This window comes from Anarrhichthys ocellatus, unplaced genomic scaffold, assembly GCF_004355925.1.
Source record: "Anarrhichthys ocellatus isolate YVR2014 unplaced genomic scaffold, GSC_Weel_1.0 scaffold115, whole genome shotgun sequence".
NCBI lineage: Eukaryota > Metazoa > Chordata > Actinopteri > Perciformes > Anarhichadidae > Anarrhichthys > Anarrhichthys ocellatus.
In genome coordinates this window covers 357,311-381,910 of record NW_022280145.1, presented here as the reverse complement: position 1 = coordinate 381,910, position 24,600 = coordinate 357,311, and the positions used below count along the sequence as shown (strand labels likewise).

General features: G+C 46.0%; 1 protein-coding gene and 1 long non-coding RNA gene across 6 annotated transcripts in view; one reads left to right on the top strand and one right to left on the bottom strand.

Annotated features, from left to right (window-relative positions):
* sspo (SCO-spondin) overlaps positions 1-24,600 on the top strand; it is a 75,018-nt gene that overhangs the window by 38,046 nt on the left and 12,372 nt on the right. For 4 of the 5 annotated variants that reach the window (XM_031876768.1, XM_031876770.1, XM_031876769.1 and 1 more), the window contains 42 exons: positions 351-487; positions 570-664; positions 805-854; positions 1,166-1,336; positions 1,765-1,935; positions 2,025-2,104; positions 2,184-2,353; positions 2,472-2,518; positions 3,572-3,772; positions 3,956-4,126; positions 4,418-4,615; positions 4,731-4,842; positions 4,967-5,187; positions 5,452-5,604; positions 5,742-5,908; positions 6,073-6,218; positions 6,348-6,568; positions 6,874-6,909; positions 7,132-7,296; positions 8,217-8,429; positions 8,885-9,052; positions 9,289-9,423; positions 10,127-10,364; positions 10,491-10,643; positions 10,743-10,789; positions 10,993-11,163; positions 11,254-11,430; positions 12,886-13,041; positions 13,703-13,827; positions 14,694-14,833; positions 14,999-15,045; positions 15,133-15,375; positions 16,916-17,077; positions 17,326-17,442; positions 17,526-17,664; positions 17,904-18,100; positions 18,208-18,378; positions 18,684-18,811; positions 18,929-19,083; positions 20,326-20,372; positions 21,957-22,121; positions 23,289-23,500. In XM_031876768.1, the coding sequence (XP_031732628.1) occupies positions 351-487; positions 570-664; positions 805-854; positions 1,166-1,336; positions 1,765-1,935; positions 2,025-2,104; positions 2,184-2,353; positions 2,472-2,518; positions 3,572-3,772; positions 3,956-4,126; positions 4,418-4,615; positions 4,731-4,842; positions 4,967-5,187; positions 5,452-5,604; positions 5,742-5,908; positions 6,073-6,218; positions 6,348-6,568; positions 6,874-6,909; positions 7,132-7,296; positions 8,217-8,429; positions 8,885-9,052; positions 9,289-9,423; positions 10,127-10,364; positions 10,491-10,643; positions 10,743-10,789; positions 10,993-11,163; positions 11,254-11,430; positions 12,886-13,041; positions 13,703-13,827; positions 14,694-14,833; positions 14,999-15,045; positions 15,133-15,375; positions 16,916-17,077; positions 17,326-17,442; positions 17,526-17,664; positions 17,904-18,100; positions 18,208-18,378; positions 18,684-18,811; positions 18,929-19,083; positions 20,326-20,372; positions 21,957-22,121; positions 23,289-23,500 (6,218 nt within the window). Of the gene's footprint in view, positions 1-350; positions 488-569; positions 665-804; positions 855-1,165; positions 1,337-1,764; positions 1,936-2,024; positions 2,105-2,183; positions 2,354-2,471; positions 2,519-3,571; positions 3,773-3,955; positions 4,127-4,417; positions 4,616-4,730; positions 4,843-4,966; positions 5,188-5,451; positions 5,605-5,741; positions 5,909-6,072; positions 6,219-6,347; positions 6,569-6,873; positions 6,910-7,131; positions 7,297-8,216; positions 8,430-8,884; positions 9,053-9,288; positions 9,424-10,126; positions 10,365-10,490; positions 10,644-10,742; positions 10,790-10,992; positions 11,164-11,253; positions 11,431-12,885; positions 13,042-13,702; positions 13,828-14,693; positions 14,834-14,998; positions 15,046-15,132; positions 15,376-16,915; positions 17,078-17,325; positions 17,443-17,525; positions 17,665-17,903; positions 18,101-18,207; positions 18,379-18,683; positions 18,812-18,928; positions 19,084-20,325; positions 20,373-21,956; positions 22,122-23,288; positions 24,598-24,600 lie in introns of all 5 variants that reach the window. The other variant, XR_004213845.1, reaches the window with a different exon arrangement.
* LOC116399545 (uncharacterized) lies at positions 7,894-15,573 on the bottom strand. Its single transcript, XR_004213846.1, has 5 exons — positions 14,608-15,573; positions 14,268-14,355; positions 11,855-12,996; positions 10,187-11,516; positions 7,894-9,002 (listed from the first exon to the last, which is right to left on the bottom strand). It is a non-coding gene; the product is annotated as an uncharacterized LOC116399545 (long non-coding RNA).

Sequence of the window (24,600 nt, the reverse complement as noted above, 5' to 3'; positions counted from 1 at the left end):
TTGTGTGATTCTTTGTGGAGAAACAGTTTTACAGAACTGTTGACTACAAGCAACTAATCCATTAGTCAGCAAAATCGTATGCGTGTTAGCCGACCAAGAATGTCTTTGGTCAAGGACCGTCCTGATAGTTTATGTCAACACCAGTATTTAAAGATTGAATTCATTGCCAGATTGACTGATGACAACTGTTTTAGATGGAAACACTCGCTAGCCAACATGCGTGTTATTCCAGTGCATCATGGAGCTGTTGTTATATTGGACAACATCGGGTGTCCACATTTTATGCACAGATTCTTTTTTGATGACACTGAGACGTCTCTGCTTGGGCTCTGTGTGTGTTGCTGTGTCAGGAGACGGCAGGGTGTGTCCTCCAGGCCAGCAGTGGAAGCAGTGTGTGAGGGGAGCAGTGTCGTGTGCAGACCTCACAATGGACCTCAGCAGGAACTGCACGCCGGGCTGCCAGTGTCCACACGGGACTATCCAACAGGTGGGTGTGGTGCTGGCTAAACACAAACCATGTATATACTGTGATCATGGACATTTTGCTGATGGTGTCTTCATATCTCCAGGATGGTGTGTGTGCGCAAGAGTCCGACTGTCGCTGTCACTTGAATGGAGAACATCACAAACCAGGAGACATTGTCCCCACAGACTGCAACAACTGGCAAGTTAAACTGACTTTGTTTTGAATCGCTCCATGAGCCATAATGAGTGTGACTCCACCAGCATGTGCTTCCATTCATCAGCACATGAATAAGAGATGAGACAATGATTCATCTTTTCTTCTGTGGGTTTATATTTCAGCACATGTGAAGCAGGGAGGCTGGTAAACTGCTCTCGAGTCAGCTGCAATGGTAGGCAAAAAGTCATTGAATGTATCTTTTTCTGTGCTTTTTCATTCTTGTCAAATCGTTGTTTAACGAGGTCATTTTTCTGCTACAGTTACAAAAGTTTGCATGGCAATAATGTCTCATGCAAATCCTGTCTAAACCAATTAATGTAAGTCTTAACTGACTGAGAGTGAAGCCGTAGTGATGCAAAATAACATGAAAAAAAGAACAAGATGCAATGTTTCCTACTGCTCTCTGTCGTCTCATCTTTCTTGTTCTGTTCCCCCCCCCCCACACACACACACACACACACTCACACCTCACACTCCCTCCAGTTGATGGCCAGTGGTCAGTGTGGACTCCCTGGGGTCAGTGTTCGTCGTCGTGTGGAGCGGGTCTCCAGTCTCGGTACCGGTTCTGTTCCAGCCCCCAGCGCTCTGGCAGTGGCCTGCCGTGTGTGGGCCCTCACAGAGAGGACCAAGTCTGCATCACCGCTACATGTGACCGTGAGTTTGTTTTGTGTTCATTTGCATTGACAGACGTTCCATTTCATATTTAAATGTATTGGCTTTACATTTTCCACGTTGCCTGTATGCACATTTGGACTGGAATGCATTCGGACAACTTTTAGTGCAGTCAGACCGCAAGATCTGAAAGCAGCGTGAGCAAACCTACATTGTTCTGGCTGGCATGAGTCGTTTTTCAGGAGATTTCTTGCTGTAGTATTCATAACGATAAACAAATCGACAAAGAAACACACAGCATGGAGCAAAAAGGTATGGCTGTTTTTATAGTTTATTCCAAGAAATAAATAAATAAAAGCCCAAGTCCATCAGGTAACATTTCATATTTGGCTTACATCACTCATTCACTCATCTTTATTTACTGTTTATTATGAAGGATTATTTCACCATGATGTGTTGGCTCTTTCCAGGTGACGCGGGCTGGGGCCAGTGGAGCAACTGGACGGAGTGTACCAAGTCATGCGGCGGGGGGGTTCGAAGCCGGAGGAGAGAGTGTGACAGTCCCAGTCCAGAGGGGGAGGGGAACTACTGCGAGGGGCTGGGAACTGCATTCCTACTATGTAACACTGACCACTGTCCAGGTACGCTCACAGAGAATGGTCCACATGTGCAGTTTGAGTTTTGTTCACCAAACAGCCAATGCAGTGTGTCATTACGTGTGTGTTGTCAGTGGCGCCATGCTCGCAGGTGCCAGGCACAGCGTTCAGTAGCTGTGGTCCGTCCTGCCCGCGCTCCTGTGACGACCTGGCTGTGAGTATCTCCTGTTTCCACCCAATACTCCTGCTGTAACATTAAGAACTCTGGTGGTGACTTTCTTCCTGTCCCTCAGCACTGCGAGTGGCAATGTGAGCCTGGGTGCTACTGTACAGGGGGGAAGGTCCAGTCTGCTAACGGGACAGCCTGTGTAGAGAGAGAAGACTGTCCCTGCATGGACCTCAGCACCGGACACAGGCTGCAACCAGGGGAGACCACCGAAGCCCCGGATGGATGTAACAACTGGTCAGAATAATGGAGCACATGCTACACATGCATGTACACCACAGTTACATTTAACAGAGAGACAGCCAGAAAGAAGGGACAGAAGCATAATTATGTTGTTGTTTCCTCTTTGTTTCAGCACCTGTGGGGGTGGGAGGCTCAACTGCACCAGATACCCCTGTCCAGGTGAGTAAGACTAGCTGTAAGTCTCCGTATGTATGTTAAACCAGTGATTCTCAACTGGTGGGTCGCGGACCCGTTTTCAGTGGGTCGTGGGCCTGTGACTGACAAAAAAAAAAAAAAAAATGTGATTTTATTTTGAAGGGCATTTTTTATGCAGCGGAATTATTCCAGCATTTACGGCACTTGTTCAGCGTGCAGGAAAAACACCGACCAATGCGTTGTGAATCACATCACGTGATGCAGCTCAGCCAATCAAATATGGGTATTCTGAGAGTTTCCTGACTTGAGTGAGATGTACACACACCATGACACACGGAGAGAGACGAGGACAGAGAGCAGAGCAGGACTATTGACTTGTGAAAGTCAAATCATAGGACGATTTCCAAAACAGAAAACGGCCAGAGAGACCAGAGTCATTAGACTCTGGACAGACTCATAGAGGTGAATTCTTCCAACACTCATTTCTCTTTTTAGAAGATGAGATAAATATAATATTGTGGCCTTTCAGTGAAAATAATTTTTCTAAAATTTATTTCGTTACGAAATTTATTCTTTAATCCAGCTGTTATTTTACTTGAAATGAGAAGAACATTTATTCATGTATTTCTATGCATTATTTATAATCCATCCAGTTACATTTGAAAAATTAGAATAATATTTGTTAAAATATAAATTGATGTGTACTTTCTTTATTTGATTTGGCAGTTGTTTACTACACAGAGATGTTACTACTACTAGACTTCTTGAATATAGATATACCCAAATTATATATATATATATATATATATATATATATATATATAAATAATTTGGGTAGTGGGTCGCGGCTTGTCATTAAGGGGTGATGGTGGGTCCCGCAGCCAGACCAGTTGAGAACCACTGTGTTAAACAACACTTAAAACTGGCTTTCTTTCTTTGACTGAAGGTCAAACTCACCAACACAAGAACACAATCAAAATAAGAACTTATGATAATAATAATATGCGTGTAGGAAAATAAAGTCTGGGTTTGGGAAGGCCATAAATGAAGATGTTGCATCCTTCTGGGTGTTTCCAGTGTCAGGCGGCTGGTGTGACTGGTCAGAGTGGACTCCGTGCTCCAGGACCTGTGGGGCAGAGTCGGTGTCCCGCTACAGGAGCTGTGGCTGTCCTGAGCCCAAGGCCGGAGGAGCGGCCTGCCCCGGAGAACAGGAAACACACAATGGGGTCGGAGTTCAAATTCAGAGACAACCCTGCCCTGTCATCACCTTCTGTCCAGGTATCACTGGTTCCTCAGCCTGTCCTTATCAAAAATGAAGATGGAAAAATTCACATTTTATGTCACATGTCTCTGTCTTTTTATCATCTTCTGATGAATATAACGATACGTACTATCACACAACCTTAGTTTGTGTCTCTCTGTTCATCGCTCTCTGTGTTCCTTTCCTCTCTCTCCCTCTAGTCCACGGTTCCTGGAGTCCGTGGTCACCGTGGTCGGAGTGCGACGGGTGCGCCGGGTCGTCCACCCGCACCAGGCAATGTAACAGTCCTCCCGCCAGGTTCGGCGGGCTGCCCTGTCTCGGAGAGAGCAGGCAGAGCCGCGGCTGCCATGACAACATCACCGTCTGCTCAGGTCAGCAGCGTTAGGGATCGTAAATTAATTGTGTATTTATTTTATTTTGAAAAGCACTCATGTTTAAAGGGAGGTTGCGGGATAAAAATGGAAAGCAAGAGAGGCCTTACAAGAAACAAGGTGGCAGCCCTCAGCATGTTCATGTCTCCTCCTTGAGTTGAATGAATAAAAGTCAATGCTGTTTCTAGTTTGCTTTTATTTTGCCACAAACTCTGTGGAAACATACTAGAGCGTAACACCCCCCTCCATGTGTTGATTCTCTTCAAACCGTACTCCCCCTGCGCTCTGCAGACTGCGGTGGAGGCCAGGAAGAATGGCCTTGTGGGAAGCCCTGTCCGCGCTCCTGCTCTGATCTCCACGGTGACACGGAGTGCGTGGACTCCCCTGGGTGCAGACGGACCTGCGGTTGTCCGGGTGACATGGTTCTGCAGGACGGAGTGTGTGTGGCCCGGGAGGAGTGTCGCTGCAAATACCACAACAGTTCTGCTGGTGGTTATATCCGTTTGTGTGAAAGTTGCTGTTGGAAGTGTTTACGTTGTTGTGGTTGACTGTGTTGGACGAAGCAGAGATTAGTCTAATCAGTAGATGTTTGTCTCTGATCTAGTGATGACATTCAGCGGTCTAGATTCCAGTAATGCATCATGGGTATGGCCCGGTGGATCTGATTGGCAGTTTGCAAATCCAGGAGACAGCATCATCAGTGACTGCAGAAACTGGTACAGTACAACCGAATAGCTCTGTAACATTTAGATTCTTAATCAAATTAAATCTGTCGACATAATACATCATTTATTTTAGGTGTCTTCATGTTTTTTTGCCATCTCTCTCACTTTATCTCAGTTCCTGCGAGGCCGGGGTCCTGCAGTGTCAATCGGTCCCTGGTTGCTATGTTGACGGTGGCTGGAGCCAATGGGGGTCCTGGACTGAGTGTTCAATCTCTTGCGGAGGAGGAGTCAAGTTCAGGAGACGCCAGTGTGATAACCCGTCCCCCCAGAGCAGTGGGAGGGGCTGCCTGGGAGTCGCTGAACAGCAGAAAGACTGCAACATACACCTGTGCACAGGTAGTCATGTCTGGCCAAGGCAGCTCACACCTTGAGCTTTTAGACTGAGACACAACTTTCAGCTTCACAGAAATCTGAAAGAGGAGCTGAGTTCATACATCAGCCTTTAAAACAAAGATGCTTTCTTTAAACTTTGAACAACAAAGTCCTTTATGTAGTAGTGTGGACTATAATACAAAATGAGATATCATTTATAAAGAATCTTGTTTTTTTATGTGTTGTTTTGTGAGTTGTTGTCACATCTCGGTGTGTTTTTGCTTCCAGACTCGGTGGGCCCCTGGCTCCCCTGGTCTCAGTGGTCCGAGTGTTCGGTCAGCTGTGGTGGAGGACAGCAGTCCCGCTCCCGTCTCTGCAGTTCTCCACCCTGCAGCGGCCTCAGCCGCCAGAGCAAGACCTGCAACACCCAGGTCTGCCTCGGTGAGTCCTGGTTCCGTCTGCAACATCTGCAGCTGTTGCATCAAAGCTATGACAACTATAAGATCCGGGGTAACTTGGTAAAAAAATAAGAAAAAAAGCTTTTGTGTATCTTCAATCTGCGTCTCGTCATTGTGCAGAAGTGGGCTGCCCTCCTGGCAGGTTGTACAGGGAGTGTGAACGAGGCGAAGGCTGTCCCTTCAGCTGCGCTCAGGTCAGCGGCAGAGAGGGCTGCTACTCCGATGGCTGCGAGGAAGGCTGCCACTGCCCCCCTCACACCTACCAGCACCACGGTGTCTGCCTGCAGGTGGGTTCCCTGTCATCTGAGCAACTTCAGCATTCTGACTTATGAGTCATGACTCATGCATCTTAACAAACGCTAACATTCAACCTCGCAACACAAAAGCAGGAAAAGTCTTATTTTACATTGAAACAAATGTTTGTAACATGGTTCTAATGTGTGTGCTTTAGGAGTGTCCTTGTCTGGTGGACAAAGAGTTGATGGCCTCTCTGCAGAGTGTTTCTGTCACACCGGTTTCGTCTCTGCTCCTCCATAACATCTCTGAGGGAGCGGAGCTTCAGTCCGGAGACACACTGCTCCATGACTGCAGCACCTGGTAAGCAGAAAGTCCCACATACGGTCCCACACTGCTGACTACACACACTGTCATCTACTGCAGGGCAAGTAGAGGGTACACTCCTCAGACCACTAGCCCCTGGCTCACTCCCCCCCCTCTCTTCTGTAGCGGCTGCGAGCTTGGCAGGTGGAACTGTTCCTTGGAACATTGCCCGGTCAACGGAGGTCTGTCCCCCTGGGGCTCCTGGAGCCCCTGCTCGCTGTCCTGTGGAGGTCTGGGACTGAAGACTCGCTCCAAGAGCTGCACGCAGCCGGCCCCGGCCCACGGAGGGAGAAACTGCCAGGGGCCACGCCAGGAAACCACCTACTGCCAGGCCCCAGACTGCCCAGGTACAGGAGCTAGTTTAGGTAGAGTAGATAGGTTCTGTATGTAATGAATGTGTATAGAGATGGAGTAAAAGAAGAATGGTGTTTTGTTACAGCTTGCAGGTGAGGGAGATTGGATGTGCTGTGAGACTAAGTGTGTCTACATTGAATGTAATTACAGATGTCATTTCATTATAAAGGGCTACTGTGTATCCTTCATTTGTATCCATCATGAATAACAGACAGTACATACTGCCAGCTTCTTGTTTGTGCACAGTACTAGATGGTGAAGCTTGTACTGATAATGAATTGTTGCTTGATGTTGGCAGTGATTGTCGGTCCTACAGAAGAACCAGTTTTACCAGGTAAAGTTTCCCTTCAAACACAGTTTAATACCAGTTAGAGTCCACTCTGTTGTTCATTTACAGTTTTTACTGAATTGCTTTTTCTCTTTACTGGTCTTTGCTATTTATTTGTCTGTATGGTACATGGTATTGTTATTACGTCAGCTACCATCTTTTCCTTCACGAGACAGAAAAGTAATAATTGAAATGGCTTGTCCGTCTTTCCTGCTCGATCTTCTTCAGATGAGGATGCTGGCTTCTCTCCATGGTCATCATGGAGTCCCTGCACTAAGCCCTGCACGGATGCCCGCAGCCCGGCCACAAAGTCCCGTCACCGACAGTGTGTCAGACCCCCCTGCACTGGAAGCTCTCACCAGGAGAAGGCCTGTAACCTGCCCCAGTGTACAGGTCTGACCGCTCACGTTATCTCTCTCAGGGTCTCTGACTTTCCTTGCAACGGTCAAACATGAACTTCACAAACCATTAGCTCGCTGACATTGTGATCCAGTTACTTTTAAGAAAGGAACTCAACTACCAACACTTCAGTAGCTCATAGTAGAGCGCTGTAGTTCCCAGTTGTGGATTGAGGTGTCTGTGTGAACTAAACATTACACAAGGCACATAAAAACAAGAAAACTGCCTTTCTAATGGCTTACATCAGACAGCAGGATGAATTATTCAGATATGAGGAGCCTGTGTGTGAGAGAGCACATGATGAAAGTAATGTTCAGCAATCCGCCAGTCAATTCTCTACACAAACACTTTCATAACATCTGCTTGGTTTGTCATTCACATGCTTATCTCAGAGACCAACCCATTTCTTTAGTGGAGTGTTTTATCTACACTCAGCGTGACATCAGAAGAGAATAGTACAGGCCGGCTGCATTATTTAATAACTTTGTTTGAGGAATGATGTGAAGTTGTATTTGTACATAAGCTCTGATTCATCATGTCTAACCAGGAAGTAGGCAGCTGAAGTGTTTTTCTTCCAACAGAGGGGGTAAGATGGGAATACCATCAACCAAAACAGTATTATACCCTGTCTGACTGTTAGGAGATGATATCGGTTATGAATAAAATCCTCATGGTTAAGCCATTATTCAGAACGTATGCCTCAACTCAATAAACAGCTCATCATGTGACTACGTTTAGAAGGAGCTCCGTGTAACGTTTTCACTTTAATGAATAAATATTGTGAAATTAGTGTGAATATTTACTGCAATTACAGGTGAATAGAAAAACAAGATCAAACACCAGCATTTACAGCACAATGAATTAGCTATCGGGATATTCAACGACTACATCGAGCAGTCTTGTGTCTTCTGTAGATGGAGACGAGGATTGTGTCGGGGCAGACTGCGCGAGGAGGAACTGCTTGTGGAAGGAGTGGGGGGAGTGGAGCTCCTGCTCGCGGTCCTGCGGAGTGGGTCAGCAGCAGAGGATCCGCACCTTCCTCAGCCCCCGGACCAACGGCTCATGGTGCGAGGACATTCTGGGAGGAAACCTGGAGAATCGCTTCTGTAACATCAAGCCCTGCCGAGGTCAGCCTGCTGTTGATCATGTAGTTCAGATAATTCACATTCACGCCTGTGCGTCCTGTCGTGAGCATAAACAGTTTAGGGATTGTCACGCTTCACCGTTTCATGTCCGTGATAATTTACTTGATTACATGATTTACTTTATTGTAGAATCCGTCTGCACCTGAGACTGCTTTGCCACAAAATAACAACTTTTTAGTTTAAGCAGACATGATGTTTGTATTCACATGGAATGAATAGGAAAGAGCAGATTGAGATACCACTATGGGCCCATAGTGACCACTCACTGTACATTGTTATCAAACCAATAGAAATGATGGCGAATGTTAAAATAACAGCCAAGTTGTGATAAAGTGGAATGATCATGTAGTGTGAAACGTGAAAACACACTGGTGTTCTTTGTGCTTGTGTCCGTGTGTGTGTGTGTGTGTGTGTGTGTGTGTGTGTGGACGATGTAGTGGATGGAGGTTGGTCTCGCTGGAGTCCCTGGTCTCGCTGTGATAAGCGCTGTGGCGGCGGGCGCTCCATACGCACTCGCTCCTGCTCCAGCCCTCCGCCTAAGAACGGAGGGAAGAACTGTGAAGAAGAGAAGAACCAGGTCAAACCTTGCAACACCAGACCCTGCGGTGAGACACTCAACACACACACACGCTCGTTGAGTTGAGATTGCTATGACCCCCAAAGATAGTCCATCCTGTGCAAAGACCAGTGCTCATTTATTCAGCATATTGCTATTTTTCCAGATGATGCTTTGTGTTGAGAAAGTAAGCGCAGCCTCTGATTCTTGGTGACGCACGTCATGCGAAGGAAATGCCTGCAGCATCATGGGAAAATGCATGACCTTCTGTTTGTGTATTGTCAGATGAGAGAGGCTGCCCGCTCGGCCAGGAGTTCGTATCGTGTGCCAACCAGTGTCCACAGCGCTGCTCAGACCTCCAGCAGGGCATAGAGTGCCAGGGCAACGCTGAATGTCAGCCCGGCTGTCGCTGCCCTGAAGGCAAAGCTGCTATCATTTTATTAACAGATAAGCGTGTGTGTGTGTGTGTGTGTGATGTGTGTGGTGTGAGGTGTGTGCATATCTGAGTGATTCTTCCCTAACATGTGTTGGTGCTGGTACTGAAACAATAAGCACCACAGAGTGTATGTGTGTGCATGTGTGCACAAGCTGTATTTAAATGAGTCTGGGTGATGTTAAATAAACCTGGTGAAGGTTCACTTCACTTGTATTACAGAAGCATGTAGAATGGTGTCTAACCCTGCATGTGGTAGATTAAAGGGTTTTGTTTCTGCTAAAGTTGACATTTGTGGGATGTTGGACTCGTGACCTCAGCCGTTCTAAACTCATGGTGATGCCCTTATAGGATGTTTTTTTTCCTTACAAAACGTGTCCCCATCAAAACTGTTCACAATGACATCTTTGGATTATCCTTAAACAGACCACAGACTTAGATGTTGCTGTTGTGTTATTTAAATGTATTCAGTTTCTTTCACCTCAACTGTATTGAATGGGGCCAGAAATCTCAAAACCAGAACTCAAAACAAACAATTGCTATTGATGTGGCTGATGCAGGTAGAGGTGGGAGACAAAATATGTATTTTTGTATTTTTTGGGATGAGAAACCCCAAAGCAGCTGCTGCAATGTGTCCTAATAAAACCCCTGTCTTTTCCTCAACATAACATAAGTGATGTGTGTGTTCAGGCCAGTTGCAGCAGGACGGGGTGTGTGTGCAGCTGTGGCAGTGTGACTGCGTGGACTCACTGGGACACATTTGGGCGGCCGGCAGTTCGCATCAGGCGGACTGTAACAACTGCAGCTGCTCAGACGGACAGCTCCTGTGCACCAACCACATCTGCCAGACCACCTGCATTTGGAGCTCCTGGTCCAGCTGGGCGCTGTGCAGCGTCTCCTGTGGGCAGGGCCAGAGAACCAGATACAGGTGAGGGGAAAGAAAATCCCAAATGCCTGTTTAGTGATTGAAATCCCCACCCTCTCAGGGAAATGTGTTTCTTTGAAATAACAAGTAAGCAGTAGAGTAAAGCAGAAGCACACTGCTGTGTGTCAGGTCTCTGGTCCCGGACACCGAAGGAGCAGATTGCCAGTTTGAGGAAGTCCAGCATAAAACCTGCGACCCGGGACCCTGCCCACCTCTCTGTCTGCATGATGACCAGGAGCTGGAGGTGGGTGACACCTGGCTGCAGGGCGAGTGTAAACAATGGTAAGATGGATGCACACATTTGGCTGATGACATGGTTTTGCAGCGTAAATAAAGAAAATAGAATTCTAAGAGTTCTGCTTTGTGTTTTTTGACTCCCAGCACATGCACCCCGGAGGGAGATTACTGCCAAGACATTGACTGCAGAGGTGGGTCACTGCAAAGACTAAGAGTAAATGTGCTTGAGCAGACGATATATACTCAGCTGACATTACTAGCTTACTTCTAATGAAAGAGAATATACACATTTACCTCTGACCTGTGACAGGGGACCAAACAAGTTGACTGTCATGCCGCCAAGTTTCCTTTAAAGATACATGTCCAATGACCAAAGCCTGTGTGTTGTGTCCAGTGGATGGTGGTTGGACCCCTTGGTCAGTGTGGTCCGACTGCTCAGTGACCTGTGGACGGGGTACACAGGTTGGAACCCGTGCCTGCATCAACCCCCCTCCACGTAACAACGGGTCTCACTGCAGCGGGCCGGACAGAGAGACCCAGGACTGTCTCACTCCTCCCTGTCTGGGTTCGTTCAGAAACGCCAAATCGATTCACACATTCACAGCCACGTAAATGATGATGACGTCATCGATCATGTTGACTCTCTCGTCTACAGATGACCTTTGCCCCTGGTTGGCATGGTCTCCATGTTCCCGGAGCTGCGGCGCTGGTTCGGTGTCGCGGCGCAGGGTGTGTGTGTGCGGGGAGGGAGGAGACGCGGCGTGTCCCGCTGAGATCGAGGCCGGGAGGAACAGAGAGGAGACCCAGCTGTGTTACGAGCAGCCCTGTGCAGGTACAGACGTAGCTCCGCACACGCCGCCACGCTCACTTCTGTGATTGTATTCTGAGGTCCTGTCAGTCGGATGATGTGAACTATTTCTGTGTATGAGCAACAGGATAATTAGGGCGATTTTAACAGATTCATAATTGACATTTGTAAATAGCTACAGTATTTTATTGGTGAACACAATGGGTCACTTCAAGGATCTATGAAGCAATGTTTCTATATTATGTCGCCCAGGTGTGAATCCCGGGCTAACCCGTCACTTAAATCAATATGCACACGTCAAATAATTTAGAATATTTACAACAGGAAACGGAGATATCAAGTCCACGTCTATGACTGATGTGCAGTCAAATGCTTAACTCCCTGAAAGAAAGATCATGTGAATATAGTGAAGTAGCTTGTAAATGTTACTAATATAGAAGCTACTTACTAAGATCATTTGAAGTAGTGATGAAGCTGTTCAAAGAGAGGACCCATCTCTGTTCTATAAACAAGTTAACGATGAAATACAAGACATGAACAAACAGGAGTTACTCAACGTACCACATTGTCCACGAGGAGATACAGTATTTAAGGTCAGTATATCCGATAAGTTTGCTTTCATAAAGTCCTCTAGAGGAAGTGGCAACTGTCCTAGTGTCTAAATGTCTCGTAGAACTGATGTCATGTCCTGCCTGTATGAAGTGGTGCACATCTGAGGTCATAATTCTACTTATACAGTATGTGGGAGCACACATTTACTGTGTATGTGCGCCTTTTTCTGTTAAGGCAGTACGATGAGACATTCATTAAAAGGCAGCCAACTCTCATGAATTATTATTGTATTTACATGTTGATATGCAAGTCAAGATCATGTATTTATTTTTTAAGGCGGGACAATATTGACTAAAATCTATTATCTCAATACGTTCTATTTACCTTTATAACAATATAAATAATGTAAAAATGTTCCTGATTATTCAGTGAAAGCTTAGTTGATATTGTGGTAAGATGTAAAAGGATGTTGTAACTGTTCTGAGTCCATTTATCAGAGCTAGATATCATATCTGTATTGAAGAGTGTGATGGGTACATTTATTTTAGTTTGCTATTCTATAAATCAATAAATAGATATATTTTCCAGCTCTGGCCTCAGATAAATTGAGCAATTGATCAATGCACTAAATGATTTGATATTATTGAACCAGATCATAGTGGTTGCTAATTAGATTGTAGCTGTACTTAAGTAGTGATGCCAGTGAGACGGCTTTATGCTGATTGTAAAGAGGAGGGCCTAATGTTTGGTGTATAAATAGATCTGTTACACGCTGATTAACTTAGCAGGACACTCAACTCTGGGTCACGTGAGCACAAGTCCAAGTGCTGCTTCACAGATTCTAAGTGCATCAGAAATAGCATGAAGTGCTTGTTAGAACCTGCGTGCACGTAGCAGCAGATTGGTTGATTTTGTTTCCCTCTGCAGGCTGCCCCATGTCAGAGTGGAGCGTCTGGTCTCAGTGCTCCTGCGCGTCTCAGAGGCAGCTGCGCTACCGCGTAGCTCTCTCCCCAGCCACCAGGGGGCAACAGTGCACTCCTGTTGAAACACAGAGCAGGACATGCAGTCTCAGTCGATGTGATGGTGAGGTAACACCTAATGTAAAAAATGACCTTAAGAACCGGTGAAAAAGGGTTCTGCCGATGTTATCTTTCTATTTCCCCTCAAACAGTCATCTGTGATACGGGTGGGAGAACGGTTCTGTCAGGATCCTTTATGTAAGTTTATGTGTGAAAACAGGTGGAGGAAAGTTTAGGCTGGTGAGATTAATTGTTCTCAGTGTTTGTTGTTGTAATATTCCCACTACCCCATGTTCTAAATAGGAATATAAGCATGGTGAGTTTTAATATACATAACTTGCTAACACACTACAAATGTACCTTGTGTTCAGAGTGCATGGAGAAAAGCATGGATGCTTTTTTCTCCTGATAAAACTTTTTCCCACCCTTCTTCTAGAGATGATTTTTAATTAGGAAATGAACAAGATTATCCCGGCAAAACTTTCTTTTTAATCTGTTCTTATGTCATAAACACAGAAGGGAAAACAATTCAGACCACACTTGAATGGATGAGCAGAATGTATTTCTGCTTCTGTACAACATGGACACACACGAAATCAATCAACACCTTTTCATTGTTCAAATGTGTTTGATCGAGTACAAGCGTATGATTGTGTGCATGTTGGATTTTGTGCATATTTATAATGTACACACTCTACTTCATGTCTCTTTTCTTGTGTTTGTAGATTGCAAAGCTCCATTTGTGTACTCAGCATGCGGCGCGCCCTGTGAGAAGCAGTGTGCACTGCGGGGCGATGGAGATCTGTGTGTGGGAGTCCAGGAGTGTACACCTGGCTGCTATTGCCCACAGGTGATCATTTCATTCGCCACTGTGTTCAAATCAGTATTCACGCTCACACTGGTTAACTCGCAGTAAAGCAAAAATCATTCCAATTATGTCAGAAGGTGAAAAGTTGTCCTCAGTGTGTTCACGTTTCTGAAAATGAGCACAGTAGGGGAGACCTGTCCTGATACTGTGGAGGTAAAGGTCAATGAGAAGAAGAGAGGCAAAGATATTCTGTCTGGTCAGAACGTTCCGCTCCTTCTCCTCATTGCATACTCTATATCTCTATATTTGCAATGTAGAGCACATGACAAACATTTCAAACCTAATGCTGACAACATTGCAGACTGCATGTAGGCATAGTTGCATACTGCTGGACTGTCTGTGTGAGACCACAGCAGAGAGATATCGGCATGAGTTTGGAAAGTGAAATATGCTGTGCTACATATCGTTGTCAAATACATCACCTTGATATGAGTTATGATGATGACAATTTTCTGATGTTGTTTGGGAGCATCCAGCTTTGATTTATTGCACATATTCCTCTCTGATGGACTGATATGCACATACAGCAGCAGTGAGGAGAGATGATGAAATATGGAACAGAAAGCAGATCACCAGAGGTTACCATAAGTCATTTCACAATCGCCATTGAATACTTAGGCCTGCAATAACAGATTTCTCTTGGCAGTGAAAAGAAGTTATGGCCACACAAGGTTGACATGGCAAACATGTATTATTTACACATCCAGCAACAACATTTTCATTTGGAGATGTGTTTATGTCCGCCTGAAGAATGTCTCTTACCTCCACCAACTCCTGAGGAAAATATCTGAGTCTTTAGCATATATATATAAAACTATTACTGCATCAGCTCTTGTTTTCCCTTCCAGGGCCTGCTGCAGCAGAATGGTAGCTGTGTTCCTGCAGAGCAGTGTGGCTGCGTCCACCTGGAGCAGCAAGCTTCAGGCCAACCACCCACACCTGTGACTGTCCCTCAGGGGGCCACGGTCACCATAGGCTGCAGTACCTGGTTAGACCCTGGCTGTTACACACATATGGAGCTACGGTGTCAGTCCTCCTGTGACACCAAAGTAGTTTCCACCTTTATAAGACAGAACGATTGTTTGTCTGGGATCTATGACTCAGTTTGACATATTGTGATTCTAATCTGTTTGTTGGCTGTTCTGTCCTGCAGCCTTTGCCATGATGGAACTCTGCAGTGTGACATGAGAGAGTGTGAAGGTAAGAAAGCAGCAGCTCAATGACAGTAATGCATGGAGCTGCTGGTTGAATGATGCCATCATCCTGCCTTTCCTTTCCTTCTTTCAGTCATCCTCAGCGAGTGGTCAGAGTGGACTCCCTGTTCTCCCTGTGTACCCTCGTCCTCCCTGCAACACAGCAACTCCCAAGCAGTAGTCATCAGTAGCAGTAGGATGGTCTCAACCCAGAGGCGTTTCCGGGCCTGTTTGGACCTGGATTCGGGTCTCCCGGTCTCTAAAGAGGAAGAGGAGAGCCAATGTCCAGGACCTCTGGTGGAGGAGAGGCTCTGTCCAGATGCCAACCTCTGCAGAGGTAACGGTGTTCGTCCAACAGGACAAAAGGAGGTTCACAGAGGAACCGAGTGGGTCCTTGTTCTTACTCCAGAATTGCAGTCAGTTCCTCAGTCTGCCTTTCTCAAGCTCCAGTTGCTCCTCGAACTCCAAATTGAGGGACAGTAATGCACGGGACGGTTTTGCTCCAACCGAGTTCCCCTCAGCACGTGGCAGCAGTTTGATACTTTGCTCCCATCAGAAGATTGTATGCAAACAACGCAGGCAACGAGCATTACATCACAGAACAAACAAATCACAAAGCGGGTCAGAGAGTGTGATTTCTCTTGGCAGGAGAGGGAAATACTTTCATGCCAAAAAGCTGCGTGAGTGGAATACAATGCAAATTATTATTTGATCAGCAGCATGGAAATTCAAAGTGCTTTACATAAGACATAAAAGGGCGTCAAGACAAGTTCTATAAGAGACACAAGCCAGTATAAAAAGATTTGAGAAATATAATAGTTCATAAAAGTTAATATTTACAGCGCAGTTAAACTCCATTGACAGATGTGAATAAATAGAGAGATTCGGCTGGAGAGACGTGAGAGAAAGACACAATTACAGAGCTGAGCCTTTTAAAGATAACGTGTTTAGGTATTTCTAAATCCTGCTGAAACGTAAGTACTTTAATTCTTGACACAATCTTACAGTTGCTTGTTGACCTGGTGATATGGTCACGTAAATCTGTGTGTCGTTCACGTAACTATGGTCGGACGTTTTGTTGTCCACAACCTGAGCTGGTGGGAGTTGGTTGGAGAGGTTGAACGGAGGAGGCCCGGGAATGGAGCCTTGGGGAACTCCACGTCGTTTCCGTTCACTCAGATGGGGAATTACAGACAGACACAAGACAAGTCGTCTCCATCCTGCAAGTAGGATTCATACCAGATTAGGAAAGTGACAGTTTGCAATATGTGGTTTGTGGAGCATTCAAAACAATCTCCAGAAAGAAATCAAGAGTGTGGGGACAAGTGTTCATTGTTCGTCCTGTGAATGTTTATTGTGTCAGTTCACTGCTGTCGCTTAAGATTAATAGTCACCATCAGTAGATAGTTTCAGAGCTTGCGATTGGTTTACACAGTGAGAAATGACAATGTGCATCCTCTCCACTCTATTTTCATTATTTCCCAAAGGAGTGAAAACGGAAAGAGGACTTGAGGAAAGGAAGAGTTTAATGTGACTGTCTCTGTGGGGATGCACACTGTAAGGTTGATTGGATTGAGTGTTGTGTGTGTGCAAGGAATGACTCAACTCCACCATCCCTCCATTCTTCTCTGGCCCCTCCCCTTTGGATATGAATGGGAATGTCTCTGAATTACCAGCATGCTCAATGACAAATCAGACATCTTATCGGCTCAAGTGTGCTTGTACAGAAGTCCATAAACAGTAAGCACGCTTTTGTTATTGCGGATGATGATTACAACAATTACACCTATTACAGCGGCCGCCGTGATAATTACGGTCATTTGAATTAGGACGAGAACAGAGTTGTTGGTTGATGATAATCGGTCTACCCCTTCCAGACCTGTGTCAGTGGAGTGTCTGGAGCGCCTGGACGGCCTGCGCGCAGCCTTGCAGCGGCGGAGTCAGGCAGCGCTACAGACGGCCCCTGGCCTCTCCTCCAGGACCCCGCTGTAAGAGCCAGCAGACGCAGACCCAGAGCTGCAACACGGGACTCTGCCCAGGTACAGCTGCTCCAACTGACTTAGATATTTATATTACATATCATCACAAACAGGGTTAAAAAAAAAGATGTTGTGGGTTCAGATCCTTTATTGCAAAGACTTTTGTTGCATGCCAACTGAATCTTTCCAATCCCTCTCTAACAATGACAAAAAGTGCCACAAAGTCACTTTCTTCGGCACATGCAGTGAGCTTTGCTTCTCTCTTTATTGATGAAAAGTGGGAAAGATTGATTTTCTGTGTGTTGCAGGTGAGCGCTGTGAGGATAGGGGGCGGACTTACCAAGAGAGCTGTGCCAATCAATGTCCTCGCAGCTGCACTGACTTATGGGAGCATGTGCAGTGTCTCCAGGGAGCATGTCACCCAGGTAATCTTTGTCTTCTAGCATTAACAGTAGCTTAGAAGAGAGCAATATTTTGTCTTCCGCTATTTTTACATTTCATTTCTCAGGTTGTCGGTGTCCGAAGGGACATTTGCTGCAGGACGGCCACTGTGTGCCAGTGACAGAGTGTCGCTGTGGTGTCCCATCAGGCAACGGGACGCTGGAGTTCACCCCTGAAGAGGAGCTTTCCGTGGACTGTAACACCTGGTGGGAACAGCTTTGTGTCAATTTTATTTTTAGATATGAGAAGTCAAATTTACATATAAGCGTGTAGAAAAGTGTGTCCAAATTGGTGTGTAATATTAGGAGAGGATGTCTCACATTAAGAGCAGACTTTCAGACTTTAAAGGCATTGAGGGGCTGGTATATTTGTCTCCAGATTACAGATATTTCGAGCAGGAGATACAGCTTTTATCTTACCTCTCCAAACACCCCTTCATCTGCAGCGTGTGTGAGAACGGCACTCTGGTGTGCACCAAGCTTCAGTGCCCGGTTTATGAGCCCTGGAGCCCATGGAGCTCCTGCTCAGCCTCCTGTGGACACGGCCAGATGACGAGGACACGCCTTTGCCAGGACCTGGAGGGCGGTCCTTCCTGTGCTGACACCACGCAGACGGAGAGCTGCGATCTGCCATCATGTCCAGGTTTGACATGGAGCAAGTACCCACACTAGTTAACTTGGTGTTAAAGGGGCACACATTTCAAGCTTTCTGTGTTATCACCTGTGTCCTCCCTCTGTCTCTCTCTCCAGCGGGATGTTTGTTGAGCGAGTGGTCACCCTGGACTGAGTGCAGCACCACGTGTGGCGGCGGGTCGAAGGTGCGGAACAAGACGGTCCTCAGAGAGCCAGAGCCTGGTGGGACGGCCTGTGTTGGACCACTTGAACAGCACACTGTCTGTAACACCAACAGCTGCCTACCTGGTAAACACACACAAACACACACATGGCTGGATATATTTCTACCAAGCAATATAACTCCTGAATACTCTTAAATTGAGTGGTTGCCAAGCAACTCTAAAGAAGCTTAATAAGTGGTATTTCAAGTTGGTTTATTCATAGCGCTATGCAGTCAAAGGTGTGAGCTCACATGTGGCTGAGACAGCCGGTTATGAAGACAGAGACTGGAGCGTGTACAAAGAGAAAAATCACACACATGTCTGCATATTTATGTATATATATGAGACATGATGTAATTCAGTGTGCGTTTATTCGTCTGTGTGTTGCAGAATGTCCTAGCGGGCAGGTGTTTAGTGACTGTTCCGGTTCCTGTCCATATTCCTGTGAAGACCTGTGGCCACACACTCAGTGTTTATCTGGACCCTGCACCCCTGGGTGCAGCTGCTCTCCTGGACAGGTCTGGACAACCTGTGTGTGCGCGTGAAATGGGATAGCTGTGATATGTGATGGAATTGAATCGTACCCCCGATAAGATGCGATTCGTTCTCGTCTCACCGTGTCCCTCATACTGTAGGTGTTGCATGAAGGCTCCTGTGTGTCCCACGCCGACTGTCCCTGTTCACCGCTGTCCCTGCCGACCGGTCACCAGCGCTGGAATGCCAGCACTGAGGAGATCACAGAAACTCGGCTGCCACCTGGAACGGCCATCCAGCACCTCTGCAACACATGGTAATCCACCACGCACGGTTTCATCCATTCATTCACCAAACATTCATTTAAGCCAGCAGGTCTGTAGAGTCATGACGTGGCTTTGAGTGTCCTAGTCCGGAGGCTGGACCCTCTGAATGATATAAAGGAGGCTCCTTAAGGGACTCAAATTCTAGGTGAACCTGTACCTCCTCTCAGGATGAGAGTTTAGTCAAATATTTTAAACCTTATTAAGTTCAGGCGACTAAAACTACTTGGTTAATGTTTTTACAGCACAGAACCTAAAATATGTCTTTGGACACGGTAGAACAAATTAAAGTCCTATAAAAACAACACATGTATTCCATTCTACTGGAGTGAAAGTGAAAGTGACCAAAGCATGTGCAACCATATGCACAGGGGTTCATGGCTCGTGTTGTTTTAACTTTGATAATCACTTTAGCAAAGATTTCTCTTTCCCAGCTCGTCAAACACAGACTCTTGTTCAGCGCCCGACGCTCTGAGGCATTAAGCATCTGTATGAGACGCACCAAGCTTTCAACTAAGTCCAATGTGAACCCACCAGCATCATTACTAGACGGTCAGAGCATCGGACGTGGTATAAAGAGGGAGGAAGTCTGCACAAGGCGGGATGAACACACAGTGTGGGAGACATGTTTGTGTCTCGTGTGAAACCAAGTCAACGTTGACTTATTTACGGTACTTTTGTTACGTAACGTACGTACTTAAGTGATCCCAGTTACGTAACGAATCTTGTTATTTGACCTTAAACCACACCCTTTACTAAGCCTAACCCAGTACTTGTAAAAGTAAACGCCCACAATCAGTTGACAGAGTTAAAGTGAGAATGTGATGCTTAAGCACAAGCACTACTGTACCACTGTCGGGTCATGGTCTGATTCATTAGTGGTTAATGTCCTACAATATCCCAAGTCATTTGACAAGGACACTTAAAAATTTAAATGAGATTAAAATCCCACTCAAATCATCTCTGAGTTAATTTGTTGTGGAGCATCATCAGAGTTAAATTTCATTCATACAGTCAACATCAGTCCAGTGTGGTGCTGTGATATCTGCTGTAACAGATAGTCTGGTATGCAGCAGACATGCTGTAAGTCATCTCGTCTTCCTCACCGTGACTTTGATACTCATTCAATAAGTCAGCTGCTGCTCACATGTGTGACGTGATGATTGCTTTTGGAGTATCAGTGTTCAATAATCTCCCCTCACTTTATTTCCTTCCTCTGACTCCTCTCTCTCCAGTGTGTGCCAGAGAGGAGTGTTCAACTGCACCGCCGAGCTCTGTGACGGTGAGTGATGCTCTGTCCCAGCTGTTCTTACCGGAACGCATGTCCCGCACTTTATTGGGCCCCTGTCTGTTAGCAGGGAAAGCACCGGCAACAACAACAATCATCTTTGGTTGAAGCGTCAGGGCCATGATAGATATGTCAGCCTATCTATAGTCGGTAACAGCTGCTGCAACAGTTGGCTCAAATACCTGAGCGACAGTCGCATCAATCACAGCACGCAACGGCCATTACGGGGTTTTTGTTAGGTACACACGTGATACCTTCTTGAACTAGCAGGGGGGGATGAAGATAGCGGGGAGCAGAGTGTCGCAAAGAGCAACCTTTCATATCCTCACAAGAGACTTGAACGTGTTGTTTTCATCGGCCATCATTCGATCCGCGGCGCCTCCTCTCTCCTCTGCATCTCATCGTAGTGAAGGAGAGCAGTTCTCATATTTTGAGAACTATTGATCGTGATAACGATTTCACTGAACACCTCCACAATAGATATTTGGGAAGCGCACTCTGGCGGGAACAGTGTTGATTGTTGCCTCCCACAGCGTTCAATAGAAGTTAAATTTAGGGGAGGAATACAGTAAGTCCATGTGGTAATGGGAGCACAATCAGCTCAATATCAACACTGCTTCTCACTCAGCACCTCATCAGCCTCATGAAAAAGGTTTCAATACGTGAAAACACCAGTAATGGACTAATTACTGATGGTGATCAGTGTAAAGGTACAAAATTACAATCATAACTCAGTAACACACACATAATTAAATAGAATATGAAATCAATTAAATAACATTGCCTTTTCAATCACCGAGCCAAATTCCTTGTATGTGTAACGTACCAACAGAAAGTAGTCCCCTGGCAATGCTTGTAGCTGATGTAGTGAACAGCAGTTAAGGAGCAGTTAGTCTCCAGCTCTCATATCGTGTCTGTGAATGAGTACACAGTATGTGAACCATCTTCTCACATGTTTTCTAGAGTGCACGCAAGCCAAATCAAAAGTAAGACACATCCTCACGTTAAACCGCTGATCGTGCGTGACTTCAGCAGGCCAATCAGCCAGCGAGTGGACCAGTAAGAAGATCCACATCGCTGTGCAATTCACTGCAGCAGTTACTTCTGTTGAATTAAAGTGCTTTGGGAGAGCTCACTTTGTTCTTGTCCTTTAACACAACAACAAGTTCTGTTTCTTTTTAAGAGAAGGAATGATACAAACAGCTGTTTTGTGTGAGATTAATGTTTTTAAAGGGACCCCTGAATGCAAATCTCAAAACATTGCAAGCTGCCTTTGGGGAGTCTTTGTCTAGAATGTTACACATGAAAGAAACGATTGTATGTAATCTAATGTTGACATTGTGGGTTTTGTTCCGTTGCCTAATTCAGCATTATTTCTAGTCGCTGGTGCCGTTAACGGATGGCTTTCATAAGAAGCAATGTGGGGACAATATGTGTGACTGTAGTTTCATCTGGGCGAGCTGAGGAGGAGCGCTCAGATGACAATTATTTTCCATGTGCTGCTTACTGCTGCAGGTAAGTGAATGTGAGACCTTGCACTGAGCTAAGTGTGATTATGTTCTTCTCACATCCCCCCAGTGCACTGCGAGTGGGCCAGCTGGTCCCAGTGGAGTCCCTGCTCAGCGAGCTGTGGCACGGGGCAACAGAGCTCCACCAGAATCATCCTGCAGCCCAGCCGGTATGGAGGGGCCCCGTGTGAGGGCCCCGAGCACCGCACCAAGACCTGCATGGCTCCCGACTGTGGTGAGTGCGAAGAGAGGAGATAGCGATGTTTTGTTTATCGTTGTGGGGAATAAACTTCGACTAAGCAGCTCACAGGTGAATATTGTAACAGTTCATTATAAGAGCATCTTACTCAGAGCTTATTTTTCCCCAGAGGGCCAACTGGTTTGAGCGGCGGTGAAAATAGAAAATCAAAAACACAGACAAGGCAATTAAATGCAACTTTTCATTAAAACAAAAAGCGGAAACAAGAAGGTAAGGACAGCCAGCTCCCTCAGACTAAAACAAAGGAGCTGCTGTTACAGTCACAGCTCAGCTCATCATATTATCAATTATAATGCCTCAAGTGCTTATGTTCCTCAATGAATTCAACATCCTGACCGTTTAATTGTGGTATTGACAGGGTCGGAGTGTTGACATCCAAAATCAATACCCTCTGTCTTTGTCACATTTAAGTCCAAAAAAGGCTTCTTGACTTAAAGCAATGATCTGTGACAGGACACTGGGACAACTCCACCTTCTTCTCACTATGACAGTATCGTCTGCAAATGTGTGTCCTGGAGCTGGTTTGTCCTGGTTCCATAAGTATCATGAGGACAAGCGTAAGATCATTCTAGCATAACCCTATTTGAGTGTTTAGCTTGCAGGTTCGTATCTTCAAACAGTTTATTTTTCACTTTAACGTTACAACAAGAAAGACCACAGGATGAGGACTAACACGCATACTGTCACCACTGGTTGGCCGTGCAGGTGGAACTATTAGACTCACTACAGCCCCGTCTACTTGAGAATGTAGAGAAACCCAAAGGTTGACAGGCCTGCCGTGTCTAGTGAAGCTTGCTACGCTGTAATTGGACAATAGACGTTTGGGGGGTGGGTTTAGTAAAGGATTTAATTAGTGTTGATGTTATGAATTGTTTTTAAAAAGTTGAACATAATTTGTAAGAGAGAGAAATGAAAAATGAAAGTGTCATGCTGATTGATTGTACCTTTTAAATGCAGTTTTCTGTCCACGCCCCCTTGTGATTCCTGTACTCCCTTTCCCCCACCAATGTATCATCATGATCTCCATCCTACCGTCTTCCTGTCTCACCTTCCCTCCTCTTTTTATTTTCTCCTGTCCTCCCTGACACATTTTCCCCTCATCTCACTCCTTTCCCTCTCCTCCTCCTCTTCCTCCCCCTGCAGCATGTCCTGACGGGGAGCAGTGGAGGAGGAGCGCGTCGGAGGAGCTTATGCTGTGCGAGCGGAGCTGCCGGGACATTTACTCCTCCTCTCCCGTCAACTGCAGCCACTCCGCCGAGGGCTGCGTGTGCCGGGAGGGGCTCTACCGCGACACCGGGGGCGTTTGTGTCATCCCCGCCCTCTGCCCCTGCCATGACCAGGGCATCCAGCGGGAGGTACACACTCTCTCTCTCACACACACACACACACACACACACACACACACACAGACACACACACAGACACAGACACAGACACACACTGGCTTACACCCAAAGTCAACAGACATCTGCTACCCAGCTGACTCTGCAGCTTGTAGCCATTGTTCTGCCTCATTGTGTGGCGCTTCTGAACCTTACCATTAGCGTGGCGTTTACGTTCCCTCCCATTGTGTTATTTACTCATAATGAAAGGCCTATTAGGAGATGAGTGACATGCCCCGTGGGCCACACTACACAGTGCCTCTCCAGCCCTCAGCCTCATCAATTATGCAGGAAGTGCCGTAGAAAGCCGGCGTTGGGACCTCGACTGGGCAAGCCTGCCGGGAATTATTTATGAAAGAGGGGATATTATAGGATTATAAGAATTAATCATACACTGACAAGAGGTCACGCGCCCTTGATATTTCTTCTTCGGGCCTTTCATTCTCTCTTTCGTTCTTTCTTTCCTTTCCCATGCCTCAGATTATCCCTCACCATTCCCTCTTCTGCTGTCATTACCCGATTCCTGTTCCATCCTTTTTCTTTTTATTCCCATTCTCCCTCCATCTTCCTCTTACCTTTTCTCCCTTCATCTCTGATTCTTCTCATCTGTCTCTTTCTTTCTTTCTTTCTACCTCGCCCTACTGCTTCTCTCTTCCTGTCTGTCAGCTGGGGATGAGTAATGGCCATATAAAGACTCTCTATCATTTTCTAATCGACTACCTCAAATGGTCCGGTGTGAGCCACAACGGCACTCCCTAGTTGGTGCCTTTGTGCGGGTAAAAACTGAGTATTGTTAATGATTTCTACAGCTAACACATACATAAAAGAAAATATATAATGTAGTCTGTATAATGCGTTGCCATAATTACAGCATCATACGGCCTCCACAACCTCAGTTATGCACAAGGGTGCAGCCAGAGCTTTAGTGGTTTCGCTGAAGATATCGATCCTGAGTGGTGACCAGCTGCACTTTATCAAACCTGCATTTCTAAAGTCTAGTGAGTGAATATGAGTGAATATTTGTGAGTGTGTGTGTGTGTGTGTGTGTGTGTGTGTGTGTGTGTGTGTGTGTG